Source organism: Alligator sinensis, unplaced genomic scaffold (assembly GCF_000455745.1).
Source record: "Alligator sinensis unplaced genomic scaffold, ASM45574v1 scaffold433_1, whole genome shotgun sequence".
NCBI classification, from domain to species: Eukaryota; Metazoa; Chordata; order Crocodylia; family Alligatoridae; genus Alligator; species Alligator sinensis.
The window spans coordinates 757465-774803 of NW_005842502.1; the positions used below are offsets into that span (position 1 = coordinate 757465).

Sequence of the window (17339 nt, forward strand, 5' to 3'; positions counted from 1 at the left end):
CCCGGCGGGCGCCCCGGGAGCTGGCCAGTGGCTTGCCCCGGGGGGGGAGCAGGGCGGGCCTGCCTGGGCCAGCGGGACACGGAGACCTAGCTGTTCCGGGAGTGACGGGCCTCTGGGACCCTCCCCACCCACCCCCGCCCCGCTTGCGGGCTCCATCGCCTGTGGGGAGCAGCCCCCTTGAACCTCATGGACCTGCCTGGGGCAGGGGGATCCCTAAGGCATGGCCAGATCTCCCAACTGATGCCACAAGCTGCTGCATTCCCCAGGCACTTTAGGATCCTGCATGGGCAATGGCATAATCAAGGCTACAGCCCTGCAAGGTACCAGCTGGGGAGGCCTCATGCCCAACCTGGTTCTTCCAGAGTCTTAGATTTCTACAGCACTCCACCCCACAGCAGTTCCAACAACCGTCCTATGGCGTAACCAGGATCCTTTTCTTCCCTCAGGCAGGCTGTTGGTAGCATCATGTGGGTGGGTATTGTAGAGAGCAGAGGTTGCCAAGGCATGGCACAGGTGCCACAAGTGGCATGGGCAGCACTTTTTTTTTGGCGCACAGTAGATTGGGGAGGGGACAGGCAACACAGCAGCAACAGAGCAGGGAGCAGAGAAGAGAGCAACAGATCAGGTAGAGAGCACAGCGCAGGAAGAAAGAGCAGCAAATCAGGCAGGGGAAAGAGATCAGTGGCACTTGGAGGGTGTGGGGATCATTTATGGCATGCCTGCCAAAAAGGTTGGCCACCACTGCTGTAGACTGGGTAAGGACATTAGGATTGCCATATCCATTATGCACAGGTTAGGAAATACTAGAAGAAATGTTGCCAGTGCTTTGGCCCCCTTATGCACATGCATTTTGGCTAGATACAGACATTCAAAAAGATGGGAGGAAATCAATCCAAGCTCGCAGTTTTCTGTAAGTAGCATAGATCAGTAATAAACAGAACACACATTTGCTCTTGGTGGGAGGAGGAGGGGGGACAAATCTTAGACCAGGTTCTACCATTTTTAAACCAATCTATGTTTAAAACCAATCTATGTGTGCTGAACGTCTGTTCTGTTACAAGTATAAACCAGATTCCAATCACTTGTACTGGTAAAAGAGTAATGTCTGTTCCTGGTCCTTGAGATTATCTTTGATTAACTTATCACATGCTGCCTTTAACAGGAACCTCTTCCTCAGTCACAAGATGGATGGGTACTCAGGTAACTAGGTAGCCATGTGATATTCTCTTCAATCAAGAGATGAATACAGTGTTGATTTCCTCATGAGCTTTTCCATGGCCATTATCGTAATATCTTAAGTTCTTCATAAAGAATCTATTTTCACCAATGACCTTGGGTAGTGACATATTATTATCTCTAATCCACATGGGGAATTGAGGCAAATTGTCAAAAGCATGCCCTGATTTTGGGTGCTCAAACTGAAGAGCCCACAGCCTGGTGTGTCAGGGCCCTAAGCACTTCCAATTCAGAACAGAGCTCCTGGCTTGCTCTGTGATCTGGTGACTCGGACAACAAGGAATGCACTGGCCCCCTGTGAGACCTTGGACTTACACAGGGCACTCAGCCCTGTGGGCCAATGCTGGCAGAAGCAGAGAGAACCCAGCTGTCGGCTGCCACTGATCTGCCTTAACTATAGGACCAACCCTTCTATTCAAGCTCAGTATTGACTTCCACGTCTGCAACATGCAGACAGCCATCTCATCTATCCACTGTATAATGATGATTTGCTCCTAGAGTGCAGTCCTTTGCGTGCACATTTAATACAGAGGATCAAAGTAATCTACATTTTTATTAAACACTGGGAAAGGAAATAACGTTTTGTGGCACCATACTGACTGACTGCATGGGGCGTGGGCAGAGCCGGGTTCTTTAGCTCCATAGCTCAGAACTCTCCACCTCTATCTCTCTGAGTTACCAGAGTGACTGGCAACAGTCACACACTGTTATTTTTTATGTGGATCAGCCATCCCAGGGGGAAGAGACATTAGTGATGCTAGCTGTCTACTGGACAGCAAAGGAAGGCTGAGACTAAGGAATAATGGATGTAGTTCCAGAGGGTCAAAGGGGACTATGCTTTCATGCTTCCATGCTTTCAAGAGTCTGAAACCATGGTTCCATGGTTACAGACTCTTTGGTTCCTATCTCACACCAGTCGGCCCTTGCTTCCTTCTGTTCCAGTCAGTCCCCTTTCTGGCTCCTGCCTTGCCCCCAGGTGCTATTTCCTCCAGCTCCTACCTCTGCCCTGTACTCTTGCTTCCTCTCCCCCCCCCTTCCTCTATCCTCCTGCTTTTCCTAGCTCCTGCCTCTTTCTACCCTAGCTTCTGCTTGGCACTGTGCATGTCCCTCCCCCAGCTCCTAGACCAAACCCTCACCTCCAACATCCCATCCTCCACCCCATTTGTCCTTTGAGTCAGAGTGCCAGCACAAGTATCAATAGTACGAGTATTCTTGCTCTCAGATGTGGACCCTGGTGTCACATCAGTCCCTGACAGCCAGGATAAGAAATAAGGCTGAAGTCACTTGCTTATTCCCAGTTCTTTATTCCCGGTTCCTTATTCCTGGTTCCCAGTTCCTTTTTCAAAGCTAATCTATCCCCAATAAAAGATTGTTATTAATGAATTATACAACCTAAAGAGAGAGAATTTCATTAGCTATGCATATGTACTAATTAATATGTAAAATAATATCCTGTATCAAGTACAGAGCCCTAAATGAAGGTCAGAATAAAATGGGATTATGGATCAAAATATTTCTTGGGCCACCCCAAACTTTCTCTCAATGGCAGTGGAGGACTGTCCCAAAGAGCCCTGACCAAGACCATGGTTTGGTTGTGCCAGGCTGCCAACTAACAGCCCCCATGCCCACTGTACTAAGTATAATGGCTTGAATAAGGAACTGGCTTTTGGGCTGGGATTATGGCTAGAAATCCTGTTTCAGCCACAGCACAGCATACCTCTGTGGCACCATGGGACTCTCCTGGACATCTCTGGTCAGGGTTTTGCCTGGCCCAAAGTGCGGGTTGGCCATGCCAAGCTGCTAACTGACAGCCCCCCATGCCTACCATGCTAAATATAATGGCTTGAATAAGGAACTATCTTTTGGGCTGAGATTATGATTGAAAATTCTTTTTGGGCCATTCCACACCATGCCTCTATGTCACGGGGACTCTCCTGGATATCTCTGGCCAGGGTCTTACCCAGCCTAAAGTGTGATTTGTGCATGCCAGGCTGCCAAATGGAGCTGGGTTTGAGGCTGGGATTAGAGATGGAAATCCTTGTTGGGCCTACATTATGACTCTGTGGCACTGGGGGACTCTCCCAGGCATCCCTGACCAGAGTGTTGTCTGGCACGGTTTGGCTCTGCCATGCTGTCAATTGAGAGCCCCCACTTTACTAAGTAGAATGGCATGAATAAGGAACTCTTTTTGGGCTAGGATTAGAGATGGAAACCCTTATTGAGCCACCCCATACTATGACTCTATGGCACCAGTGGACTCCCCCGAACATCTCTGATCAGAGCTTGCCCAGCCCAACCAGGTTTGGCCCTGCCAGGATGCCAACTGACAGCTCCCACCAGCCACGGTACTAAGTATATGGGTTTGAGTAAGGAACTGGATCTTGGGCTGGATTTATGCCACCTCACAGCATGCCCCTGTGGCACCAGGGCACTCTCCTGGCCATCTCTGACCAGAGTCCTGTCCGACCCAAGACACAGTTTGACTTTGCCAGGCTACCAACTGACAGCCCCCCGAGACACTGTACTAAGTATATGGGCCCGAATAAAGAACTGGGTTTTGGACTAGGATGACAACAGGAAATCCTCTTTGGATTTCCACAAAGGAAACCTACACCATGCCTCTGTGGCACCGGAGGACTGTCTCGGACACCCCTGACCAGAGTCTTGCCCGGCCCAGAGTGCGGTTTCTTCATGCCAGGGTGCTAACTGGCAGCCCCCCATGCCCACTGCATTAAGTATACAGGCTTGAATAAGGAATTTCTTTTGGACTGCAGGTTGTAGAGTCCCTGGATGGCAGCCATGGGTGAGACTCCCTTCCCCAGTGACTTGGCTAGGAGAGAGCTCCCCAGGTTGGTTTGCCACTGACAGTGACTGTGATCCTTTTTGAGCTACTGTTAAAGTTAATAGTTAAGATTTTGCTCAGGGAGTGGGACTGTTCCCCTCTGGTCTCTGGTCAGAGATGTCCAGGAGAGTCTCCCCAGTGCCACAGAGGCATGGTGTGGGGTGGCCCAGGAAGGGCTTCTAGCTATTATCCCAGCCCAAAATCCAGTTTTTTATTCAGGTGCATATATTTAGCAGAGTGGCTGGATTGCTGTCAGTTGGCAGCCTGGCATGACCAACCCGTGCTTTGGGCCAGGCAAGACTCTGGCCAGTGATGTCCAGGACAGACCCCTGGTGGTACACAGGTATGCCGTGGGGTAGGCCAAGAAGGATTTCTAGCTATCATCCCAGCCCCAATGCCATTTCCTTATTTGGGTCCATATAGTTAGCTCAGTGGCTAGGGTGCTGTCAGTTGGCAGCCTGACACGGCCAAACCACGTTTTAGGTCAGGCAAGTCTCTGGTCAGAGATGTCCAGGAGAGCCCCCGGTGCCACAGAGTCATGGTGTGGTGTGGCCCAAGAAGGATTTCTAGCTATAATCCCAACCCAAATTCCAATTCCTTATTAGGGTCCATATAGTTAGCACAGTGGCTGACCTGCTGTCAGTTGGCAGCCTGGCATGGGCAAACTGTGCTTTGGGCCGGGCAGGTCTCTGATCACAGATGTTGAGAAGAGTCACCCGGTGGCAAAGAGTCATGGTGTCAGGTGGCCTAGCAAGTAGTTCAATTTGTAATCTCAATTGAAATGCCATTTTCTTATTCAAACCTATACACTTAGTACAATGGGAAAGGGGGCTGTCAATTGGCCACCTGGCACGGCCAAACCGCACTTTGGGCTGGGAAAGTCTCTGGTCAGAGATGTCCAGAAGAGCCCCTAGGTAGCACAGATGTATGCCATGAGGTGGCCCAAGAAGAATGTCTAGCTATAATTAGAGGCCAAAATCCAATTCTGATTCAGGTCCATATTTTTAGCACAGTGGCTGGGGTGCTGTCATTTGGCAGCCTGGCATGGCCAAACCACGCTTTCAACCAGGCAAGTCTCTGACCAGAACTGTCCGGGAGAGTCCACTGGTGGTACAGAGGCATAGTGTGGGGTGGCCCAAAAAGAATTTTGAATCATGATCTCAGCTCAAAAACAGTTCCTTATTCAAGCCATTAAACACTAGGCATGGAAGGCTGCCATTTAGCAGCATGGCACGAACAAACTGCGCTCTAGACAGGGCAAGACTCTGGTCAGACATATACAGGAGAACCCCCTTGAGGTATGCCAGGTGCCCAAACAGGATTTCTAGCCATAATCCCAGCACAAAAGTCAGTTCCTTATTCGAGCCATTATACTTAGTACAGTGGGCATGGGGGCTGTCAATTGGCAGCCTGGCACGGCCTAACCGTGCTTTGGGCCGGGCAGGACTGTGATCAGGGCTCTTTGGGACAGTCCCCCAGTGGCACTGAGAAGAAATTTGGGGTGGCCCAAGAAGTATTTTGCCCCATAATCCCATTCTAATCTAACCTTCATTTAGGACTCTGTACTTGATGCAGGCTATTATTTTGCATATTAATTAGTACATATACATAGCTAATGAAATCTGCCTCTTTAGGATGTGTAATTCATTAATAACAAGCTTTTATTGGGTCTAGATTAGCTTTGAAAAAGAAACCAGGAATAAGGAACTGGGAATAAGGAATAGGGAACCAGGAATAAGGAACTGAGAATAAACCAACTTCAACCGCATGGATATCCAAGAAACTACATAGAATTCCTGCTTGGCCCCTTTAGATGCAGGAGGGAGCAAGCTCACTGCAGGTGAAACCTTTGGAAGAACCTGGCAGGCAAACTTTCATAGAGATGGAAAAGGCATATACCTGGTACTGGAGATTTGTTACTGCCATATTTCATGTCCCTGGTCATGAAGATGCTAGCATTTCTCAAAGAAATAATGCTTGCAAGGTTTTTTAAACAGAGTGAAAACAAGGTACTTTTTGACCACAGCCTGAGAAGTGGTTGAGCCCACCTAGCTGAAACTTGTAAAAAATTTCAGCCTGAAGCAAACACCTGTCATGGAAAATTTCAGCTTCAGTGATTTAAACTAGGCAAAACTGTAAGCCAATGAAAATGTCTTAGCTAGGAAAGTGCTGGGCTGCTTATATTGCTTGTGTGCAAGTTTTCAATATTGGTGTTTTGATAACCACTTTGATTACATCTTCCACCTCTGAGAGCCCTCTGGCTATAGCAGACTGGGTGAGTGAGTTCATGTGGGTCATTGCTACTGATTGCTGACCCTGTTATGGGAATGTTGCTTCACTCAGTATTGAAGCCTTACACTTCATTGCTTCCACAAATCAAGCTGGTGAGTGATGGGGGAGTCAGGAGCATATTCCTTCTCTCTGAACCTCCAGTCACTACAGGATTTAAAACCTATGCTGTACTGTTAAGGCATCTGTAACAGGGAGCCATAGGCTTCTGTTACTTTAAGGGGAAAGTGCAGCAGACCAACCTTGCAGAGGGGGCAGGCAACTGAGCAAAAACTAGCTTCAGTGCAACAAGCTTGTTGTGTGGGAGAGAGGGTCAGCCAGCCCAGGAGTAAATGCTGCAAAGAGCTGGGCTAGGCTGCAGCAAAGAAAGGCAGGTTGGCCATTAGACAAAAGAGAAACCCCCTATGTGGCTAGGGAGTCACATGACTGGAAGAGGCAGGGCTTTGGAGCATATAAACCTAGTAACGGAAGGAAGTGGGGTTGGGGTTTGTAGTTTGTTTTGTATGTTGTTGGGGGGAGGCTTGCAGAGGTAGCCCCCATGACAACTGGGAAATAGGGATTGAAAGGAAGTATGGTTTGCAGGGTGGTGTTGATGTTGAGTGGGGAAGACTTTTAGTTTGTGAAGCAGCTTGCTTTTGTTTATGATTCTGCAGAACCAGGTTGTGGTTGTTGAGGCCATAAAGGGGTGCCTAGTGGAACACTTGATGAGAGGCAGCCTGGCTTGGGGTCAGGGACCCAGAGGGCTGGTCTGGAGCATGTGACAGGGTTGGGACCCAGAAGCCAAGGTGTGGGGTGGTGGAGCTGGGTGGAGAGATATAGCCAAAATAAAAGGGCCAAGGCTAGGAAGGCTGAGGCAGAAGTTCAAGGCCTGAGAGCTAAACACTGTGTTTGGGGCTAGAGACCCTCCGATGAGTGAATATGGTGTAACAACTGTTAGGTATGGGTATGGCTACAGGGGAGGACAGAGGCCATGAAAGCAGCCCATAAGGCAACTGGTGCCTTGAGCCACAGATAGGGCCATAACTTAGTGCAGAATAGATAAAACTGGGGCCAGCTGGTCACTGGAAGTACCAGCTAGCTAAAGTAAACTGGGGCTTGCTCTGGGACTCTATGGTAGCGTTGAACAAATCTTAACCTAGAGGAATTGGATCTATAGCGAGCTGGAAGGCTAGCAGGATGAAAAACCTGAGCTACTGCTATCCAAGTAGTAGCAGAACCTTTCAACCTATGTACAGGATATACTACATGCAAAAGCTCCTCTGGCATCAAAAGGATGGGGATAAAAATCAGTAGGCCTTCCCATTTGCTTGTCTTGTTTTTTTACAGCATGGTCAAAAACGCCCAACAAAATGACTGGGACACTGATAAATTGCTGAGTTTGTTCCCACTGTTCTGTATTTTGCCTTCAAGGGGGCTCCATGTAGATGCTCAGACTTTATTCACACAAACCGATTAAAGGCAGCAGAGCCTTAGATGGCAAGGTCCTCTTGTCTTGTCAGACCTGTTCTGTGTAGAGTGTAGGCAGACTGCTGTGCATGCATCTACCACTGTATACATAGGAAATAAGCTTTCTTTTATCACAAGCAAAGTACCTCCTTCCTGGAACTACCTGACTTGTTCTGGAATACTTTGGTCTGGATGGTTTCTTGTATTAGTGTGTGAGCATCCTTTGTAGCTATACTGCATTTAACTTCTGGTAACTGCTAAGAAAGATGTTTACTAAACCCATTATCTTGCACATGTTTCCTCTCCATCAGCTAAAGGAGAGGCATGAGTAATACAGTTGCTGCTTACAAATAAGAGTATTGGTCTCTACGATGGGTCTGCTCCAAAACCCACTGGTGCACATGGCAACAATCCTATTAACCTCAGAGGGCTAATCGGGCCCTATAAATGCACCTTTAAATTATATTGCCACTAAATGCTGGTATTGTAAGCTTTAATGACCTAGCAATATTACCTGGTCTTTAAAGCAGACAGTATATGAGCTCAATCAAGAGACAAGCAGAGCCTACAAGCCGTACCAGAGTTAGTCCTGGCAGGTCATTTAATTTTTACTTTTTTAATCTAATAACGTTGTTAGACCTGGGAATAAACAATCTAAGTAATAAAAAGAGTGTTTGTGATCCTTTGGAAACTATTATTACAGGGTATGGCAAAATGCCCTGACTGAATTTTCCAAAGGAGCAGTTCACACAGTGTTGTGTGGACAGCTGGCTCTTAAAATCTTGGGGGCTGCTTTGTTTCCTTCATTAAATCATGTTAAAGACATGTAAAAATTCAATATGTTCCAGTCTCCATTTTCCACATGAGATCTCTGCAGTTGTACAACAGGCAAAAGGAAACATGGGAAGGAACAGAAGCATCACTGACGAAACTCCAGAGCCCTAATGGTTATTCTTGTTAAAGTCTACTCAATGAGATGTCTGTTATCAAGTGGACCACTTCATCCTGCACTCTTAAAATTACTTTACTTACAAATAATGAAGTTGAGATGAGGCTACTGTCCATACTATAAAGTGGTAAAGAACCCAATCCACCCCAAATCTCACCTGTACTAATCAGCTGAAGATCATAAAACTAGTTTAAAGCAGATCTGGATATTGTGATTCTACACCTAATGTTAACAGGGTGTTTTTTTCCTAGAAAGACCTTGGTAGAAATGTATTATTTGAATAAAGAGATAGAAGTGAAATATATGGTCCTACCTGTGTAAGTCTGCTTCTGTTTTCCAATACCTGCAGCACAGTGCTTAATGGGAAAGGGGAATAATATTTATGAAAGAATTTGTTGTCACTCTTGAACTATTCTCTGCAGGTTATATTCAGTGCCAGGACAAAGCAAGATCTCTGTTTACACTAGTGCTAACTTTGATATGATGAGCTGATTAGCTGGATTCCAGCCCATGAGTCAAGAGTTTCATTTCAAAGGAGGGGGGAGAATCCCCACACTACTGCTTTTTTATGAGAATGGTCACATTGCAGATAAGGGACCAAATGGCAGGTGACAATAAGGAGAAAGAGGTCCTTGTTTTATGCATTTTGTATGTAGATGATGTTTTCTAAGTGTTCTTCATTGCTGTAAATGCAGAATAACAGAGCAGGAACTCTCTCTCATCTCTACTGTTGTTAAAACCATGATTCTTCCTACAGGATTCCTCCAAGAAAAGATCCCACCATTCCTGGAAATCTTTGTTCCTTTAAGATTGTGCATAGATATTTGGAAGAACAGAGTTCTCATTTAGTAGGAGAGTAGTTCAAACACCTGCAACCATGGAGCAAGTGGTGCAACAGCATTTCCTCATCATACATCAAGCTAAAATAGAATCTCTCATTTGAGCAGGAGCTACTAGCTGAAGTAAGTTAATCAACATCAAAATGCTCTTGTAATTAGTCTAATCCATTGTTTGTTATATTCATTGTTGTTATTACACAGGTCATTAACACTGTCAGCAGATATAATGTGATGCTGCAGGATAGCACATTCAATAAATTAGTTCTACAAAATTTGAGATGGCTTTCTTCAAGGTTTAATATCCTTTATAAAATAAAGACATAGGGCTATGGATTCACACCTCTCTTCCAGAATGACTCTCAATAATAGGTTCCCCCTTCCCAAACCAAATTACTACAGCATTTTAGGCAAGAACACACTTATTAAAGAAAAGTTACAGTGAACTGACTTCATTAAAAAAAAACCAAATAGATGTGATGTGCATAAACCTGTTACTGGTCAGATGATTTAAGTTTGATAAAATGTTTTACATTGCTCTTACTCACCTACTATGGGAAAAGTAGTGTGTGTGACTGGAGCTCTACACTTAAGCCTGTCCCTACATCAAAATCAGGGGTGGAATTTAAAATGAGAGGAAGAGGAATAAGTAGAGAACCAGAGAAGAAGGGCTCCACTTGAAGAGGCAGAAAGACACGTACCCAGACTGTCAGCTCTGTGATATCAAGGGAATTGGCCTGGCAGAGAGGGAAGAACAGTTTGCTTCCCTGCAAAGTGGGCAAAAGCTGGACCCTCCAAAACTACAGATGTCCCGAGATGCTAGAAAACCTTGTGGTGGGGATAAAGGGAAGGCAGGGCAGAAGTGTGTTTTCCCATCACTTTGGTTGCTTTTCCATTTCTGCCCAGCCCAACTCATGTTTGCTTCATGCAAATGGATCCAGACCATGCCATGACAAGACATGCAAAACCTGATAATGCAAAACTCCACCACCCCACAACAGAGCTTACAGCTGCGCCTCCAGAAATGTACTATATCTCACCCTATGCACCAAATGTCCTGACGGAAAATATGCAGGAGAGGCCAAACAACAACTGTGCACCAGAATGAATGCACACGGGAAATCCTTCAAAGACAAGAATACCCAATTACCTGTGGGGACACATTTGTCAAAAGAAAACCACTCTCTCTTCAGTCTCTCAGTTCTAATCCTCAAAGGAAACTTACAAAACACTTCTCAGAGATGAGCCTATGAACTCCACTTCATCAACCTCCTGGATTCTAAAAATCATGGACTAAATATAGACATTGGATTTATGACACATTATAACCTGCCTGACATCTGACTCCCCAAGTACCTCTCCACTATTCATCCCCCTTCTCCACCCCCACCCAGCCTGTCTCTCACCCACTGACTCCTCAATTTACATCTTCACTGACTGCCTGTCTTGAATGCATACCAGCCCAGCTTCTGACTTCTTTACTTTTCATTCCATCCAGGAAGAGCACACGCCAACTGCAGAAACTTCCTTAGCCTGACGAAGGGTTTTTAAACCCAAAAGTTTGCTTAAAATTGTTTTCCAACTATTTAAGTTGGTTTAATAAAATATATCAGATTCACCCAAAGAACCTTGTCTGCTTTATGCAGGCACTTTTGCCGCTGGGATTAGAAAGGAACACACGCAACCTGGAACAGGGGAGAAAACCAAGAACGTTGATGGTTTCAGGGGTTTTCTTTTGGTTTGATATGCTGCCTGCTGTGTTCTGTGGGTAGGAAACCTGCATGTGTGTATGGCATTGCTGAGGCTAACAGCCACAGAGGATCTACACAGCATTGCATTATGATTAAATGCAATTCTAGAGAGGCAGAGGAAGGCAGGCTTCAGAGGCACCCTGAAAGGATGGTCTGGATGTTCTAGGCTCCCTGCAGAGCTGTGAGCGAACACATCTTGTATTCTCAGTAGAGATGAGTCATCCAGTGCCCCCTGCCCCCCCTTTATGAAAAGGATGATTCACCCTGTGTCTACAGGCCCCCAGCATATGGCAGCTTTCTATGATATTAGAGTTATTAGTAGGAGACGCCACTAAGAGTAGAGAAAACCATTTAATTCAGCCAAACGCGGCTAATGAGAAGGTTGTTTCAGCTTTATAAAAAGTAAGTGGCTGGTCTTGTCCTCAAACATGTAATAAAGAGACTTATTTTTAGCCTGGAAACTTGCAATAACTTTTGCAAAATTCAGAGATTGAGGAGCTGTCAGACTTTTCCAACCAGCAACCTCTTCTCATCTGGGAAGAGCCATCCAGTACCCTCACCTCCAAAGGCTGGAGACCTTGTCCCAAGCCAAGCCCACTAAGTCATGTCTTTAGAAACTCTGGAAAAAATTGGAGGAGGATTTTTTTATTATTATTATTATAGTGGCTTGGGTCAGGACTGTGCTGTGCACTGTACAAAGCCAGCCTGCTCCTGGGAGATAAGCAACTTGAATCAGGAGGAGAAGATAAAGTCCTAGAACCTTCCAGCCCTCTGTTGGGTTCACATCCTGTTCTCTCAAGCTCATGGTCAAAGGCTGTAGCACCAGGGGGCATGTCCAGATGAACGCAGATGTGCAGTATGTGACGCCACAGACCCATCTGCAGTTCTGTGCACTGCACGTGCCACCCATACAGGCATTCTACAGGCATTCAGCACCACATATGCCACACATGCAGGAGATCCCGGTGTCAATCTGTGCCTTAAAAAAAGTAGGGCGGCACATGTAGTGCCAGCGTGCACCCCTGGAAACCAGAGTGTGGTCAGCTGGAGACACGCTCTGGCTGCCTGCCAGACTCCATGCTGCCAGATTGCTGTGGCTGCATCCCTCAGAGGCCCTCAAGACCCCAGGTAAGGCTGCTGGAGCCAGTAGGGGAGGCTGGGGCCAGTCCCAGCCTCCCCTACCCCACCCAGGGCAACATGCCGTGTGCCACAGCATGCGTGTACAGGTGGAGGTGGTGGGGTGGGGAGGAGTTCCTGGGAACAAACAGTAGCAGCACAGCACATATTATGTTGATGCTGTTTGTCTCTGGGGAAACACACATTCCCACTTGTGGAGATGCCTCCAGTGTGTCTACTAATTAGGCCAGTGACCCAGGACAACAAGGAGCCCACCATGTCTACACCGGTGCTGTCCTGCTGGGCTACTGCTTCTACCAACCAACAATGGGGTTGAGCACAATAAGGAGTTTTTTAACAAATTCCCTAAGTTGCCAGCACAGGCAGGATGTTTTCAGAGTACCTCCGTGGCAGGGCACCAGGGTGCACCTGCCCTTTTAATGGTGCAAGCAGCCAGAGAGGAGGCTTGCAGATGGCAGAGTGGGCTGATTGGAGAGGCACCTCACCTGCAGGGGCTGGAGCTATACAAGACTAAGACATCAGTTTGCCAGGCACTTCAGCCCTAGGAGCCATGCACTGAGGGGCTCCTGAGGTTGCAGTGAATGGGGTAAACCACTACAATCCTGGGAGCAGAGGAAGCTTACCTGGACAGTGAAAGACCAACCAAACTAAGAGAGAGTTGGATTGCTTACTAGAGGGCTGAAATACTTTTATTTAGTATACTGGTGGTTTAGTCTGGAATCCTGCTAGCACTGATTCCAGGCCTACCGTGAGAACTGGTAGCCCAGGAAGGGCTGAGAGTCAGGCCCAGCAGAGAGTGGGGCACAGCAGGAGTCCCACAAGCACAGTGAAGGACTAAGACTTGGACCAGCAGGCCCATGAGCTCAGAGAAAGGCCGGCAGTCAGAGCAGAAGGTCCATGAGTCCAAGAGGGGCTATGAGCCAAGCTGGAGAGTCCAAGAGCCCAGAGAAAGGGTAGGAGGTAGACTAGAGGGTCCCTGAGCCTGGAGAAAAGAGGCTGTGTGTGGGACTAGGACCTAAGGAGGGACCCAGAGATTGCACCAGGGGTTCCAAGGGCCCTGGGAGGGGACTGAGTGTGGGACCAAGAGTCTGAGAGCTCAGGAAGTAGCTGTGTGTATGACCTGAGGGTCCCGGAGCCCAGAGATGAGCTGAACATAGAGGTGACCGGGGCCCAGAGAGAGGGGCTGAGTGTAAGAAGGAGACCAGAAAGGGGCTAAGTAGAAAGTACACCAAATGGCATCATGATTTCATAGTGCCATCTGATGTACTTTCTACTTAGCCCCTTCCTGGGCCCCTCACTACACTCATGAGGCTGTGGTGTAGGGCAGGAATGGAGCCATGTAATTGCCCTTCGGGTTACAGGGGCATAGTCAGGGAAGTCTATCAGTCCTGAAGGTTGGATCAAGACTAGTGGGGTCCAGGAAGGACAGGGTGGTGATTTTTACCTATAATGGCTCACTCTAAGGCCTCAGGGCAGCCTCCTTTATTTAACCTTTAAATAAGAACAAGGCTGCCTTTGTGGACTTGCCACAACCTCCTTGCGGTGGAGAAGAGGCCATGGGGCAGAGCACTTTTGCTACAGATCCAGAGGTGTGCTGTGCTTCAGTTGTACCCCTAGCAGGTGCCTGGCCATGCAGGCTGGGGAGTCAAAGGCATCCAGGGCTAATGTCAGCCACATCATTCCTTTGTGTGCTGCTGGCTACTGAACTTGAATAGCCTTAACCATGCTCGTCCACTCGGTCAATGAGGCTAATTAGGACCTTTGGTGTTAGTGTAAACAGAACCCCTGGATATCTTCTACAAGGAATTATACATACCATGAGCTGCTGAGCCCCATAAAAGCACTCTATTGTCCTGCTGTCCCACAAGTAGAGTCCACAGCCTCTGCCTTATGGATATATTCTAGAAGTAGGGCTGCTGGCACCCTTCTGTTTCAACTGCACAAAATCCAACTTCTTCCCCCCATTTCTCCAGCCCTGCCTTTTTTGCCTCCAGCATGCAGACTGCCTGGGATTCACTAGCTGTCTAGAGGAAGGTTCTGTTGGTAATTCTTACCATATAATTTCTCATAATTTGCATGTACATGACATGCTCAAATGAGTGAGAATGATTCATAAACAGGAGGTGAAAATATCTGCAGTGCTTTAAAAATAACAACACGTTACAATCCTTTCTGCTCACCTGCACCCACCAAACATTTATATTCACGGGTACAGCCAGACACACTTACATTTGATGAAATCCATCAGGCTTTCGTGTCAGGTGCATCCTCCTTGGTGCTCTGGAGTTCAGTCTGCTCCCAGAGATGTCAATGCCATAATTCCCTCTGGCTTTAGAAGCAGGGGGACTGAGTTTGTGGTGCAGAGGTGATGTATGTTAGTAGCTCTCTTATTGAGTGAAGCTTCCCCATGCACATTCCAAGGACGGTGATGTGCAGCATATGAGATAATCCAAAAGGGAACCACCAATAAGGATTAGGCAAGTGCTATCAGCACCAGCAAAAAAAACTCCTCTCTAAGTAGAGAGGGATAGTTTAGTCATGAGTCAGAGCATAAATACAGACGCTCCAGAGGAAATCAAATGTCTGCCTATGGTAAGACAAGTTTACCAGATGAAATCCAGAATCTAGAGTGAAATACAGCACTCCCTGCCTCAACACTGCCAAATAGCCCTTGTGATAACAATAGAAAAAAAAGACAATTCAGAACACTCAGTCAAAGCAACCATCTATTGTAAAATAGATGGTACAGGCTTCCAAAAATAGCCTCCCCGTGCAAACTGACCCAAAAGATCACTTACTAAATAGAAACAGTTACAGATCTAATCAGAAACACAAACAAAACGGACCACATATCCAAATGGACTGACCCAACATAAGACAAGAATACAAAAAAGAAAGGCAGAAAAACATAAAGGTACAGTTTAAGACTTAATACCATTTATGCATCACAGTGTCCCAGACCACAGCTAGCAGTGGCTCCATAATTGTGGTAAAAATACATTATAACCTGGGCCTCACTTGAGTAATAACTGTATGAGTCCCTCATGATCCCTTGTGTAGGAAGCACAAGGCCTAACAACTGAGTTGTGGGTTTCTTTTTCCTTCCTGCTTGCTCTGCATTTTGTAACCATACTTGCCTAATGCCCTGAAGTTACACTAAGGTATAAGGTTACTAAAAAACACTAACTTTGCCGCAGTTCCCCTTTTCCTCTGCACATGCAACAGAACTTTTTGCCGCAGTTCCCCTTTTCCTCTGCGCATGCGACAGAACTTTTTGCCGCAGTTCTGCTTTTGAAATACGCATGCACTAAATTTAACAGGAAATATTAACCAATAGCAAACTAACCCTAGCCCATAAGATAAAACGTAACAACAAGGAAATTGTGGTACTGCCAATAGTTGTATAACACATTGTAGCCCTTTGTTTATGTAAGCTATAAAAGTGTAACCCCGAGAAAAATTCGGGGTTGACACTGCTTTGAGCATCAGCTCCTCTGTCAACATTGCTTGCGCAATCAATAAACTCATGACGGACCCACCCTGTGTGTGACTCTCTCCTTAAGGTGAAATTGGTCTAGCCTCCAGGGGCACGAAACTAGCCATTTGGGCAACATAATGAACGGCATCATTTACAGAAAATATGTCCGTTCCTATGAGGAACATCCTTCTTGCATAAAAGTCAAAAGACACAAGAGGAAACACACACACAAATCTTTTACTCTAAATGCTGGTTTAGAAATTAAGCAAGCTGTGGATTTTGTATACAGCCAGACAAACTGAGGAGGATTATAATGGGTCAAAAGCAACTGCCTGTTTCAGTGAGGATCAGACAGATCATAGATGCTATGTATGCCCTAGAGAGAACAGGAATGGGGTGGCTTCCTTACATAAAGATCGCAGGAGTATGGAGCTGAGCACGCTGGGGTTAGGGAACAGTTCAGGCAGTCAAATCATAGGTCATTTGTCATGATAGCAGAGCCCCAGAACAGAATGCAGCAGGAATCCCTGCCCAGACCTGTGCCCAGGAACTAAGGCAGAGATGTCTGCCAAGCATGCATGCCATGACTTTGCGATAAGCATTGGTTTTCTACTGCTCCTTTTAAAAAAGTATTGAAAACTCCAACAAACCCAACCATTAGGTCTGGCTTCCCCTGGTTCTTAGCCTAACCATTCCTTGCTCCATTTCAAACCATTGTTTCAGTTACACTCTTAAGGTCTGCACTACTGGTTTCCCTGTCACTTGCAGATTCTCAGGGCATGTCCCTCAGCTGTCACCAGACCGAGTACTGCTATGGACCTAATGCCCCAGTACTCTCTCCGAACAGTTCCTTCTCTTCACCTACTTTGTCATTTTTGCTGCTCTGCTTCAACCTCTCCCCAGCCTGACAGCACTGCCTGATGCCCAGAACAGAACTCCCCAGTGGGATGAGTATCCCTTATAGCAGGGGACACTCACCCCAGCTCCCCACTGCCCATGAATCAAGGGAATTGCTTAGCCAAAACCAGCACCAACCTTCTACTGAAGGAGATCGCTGACAGCCCCAGTCTGTGCACCCATAAGTCAGTGAAATTCTGGGGCTGCCAGTCCTGCATTGCCCTCTGCATGCACAGGGGTTGACATGCTTCTTTTACCAGGGGCCTACTCTCCCTTCATTGCATGGTGAGGAAGGGATTGCACAGCAGGATGCCCTTGGACCAGGTCCTGCCCTCCATCCTCAGCCACAGAACTAGCATTCTGCTCTATGTGGTTGTTATGATTCCTCTTAGTCTTGTTGTGGCCCTTGGAAGGCCATTTAGTTCCCTGTCAGCCCCTTTACTTCATTCTAGCAGTAAAAGGAGCAGCTGCTGCTCTT

At 46.8% G+C, this 17339-nt stretch overlaps 1 protein-coding gene across 2 annotated transcripts in view; it reads right to left on the bottom strand.

Moving 5' to 3' along the window:
* The window catches only part of CAMTA1 (calmodulin binding transcription activator 1), a 160498-nt gene that overhangs the window by 75303 nt on the left and 67856 nt on the right, over window positions 1-17339 (bottom strand). Inside the window, exon 1 of one of the 2 annotated variants that reach the window (XM_025213015.1) lies at window positions 14716-14872. The exons of the other annotated variant lie outside the window; for it this stretch is intronic. Within the exon in view, the coding sequence (XP_025068800.1) occupies window positions 14716-14731 (16 nt within the window). The 5' untranslated portion in view covers window positions 14732-14872. Of the gene's footprint in view, window positions 1-14715; window positions 14873-17339 lie in introns of those variants that run through there. 2 annotated transcript variants of the gene reach the window in all.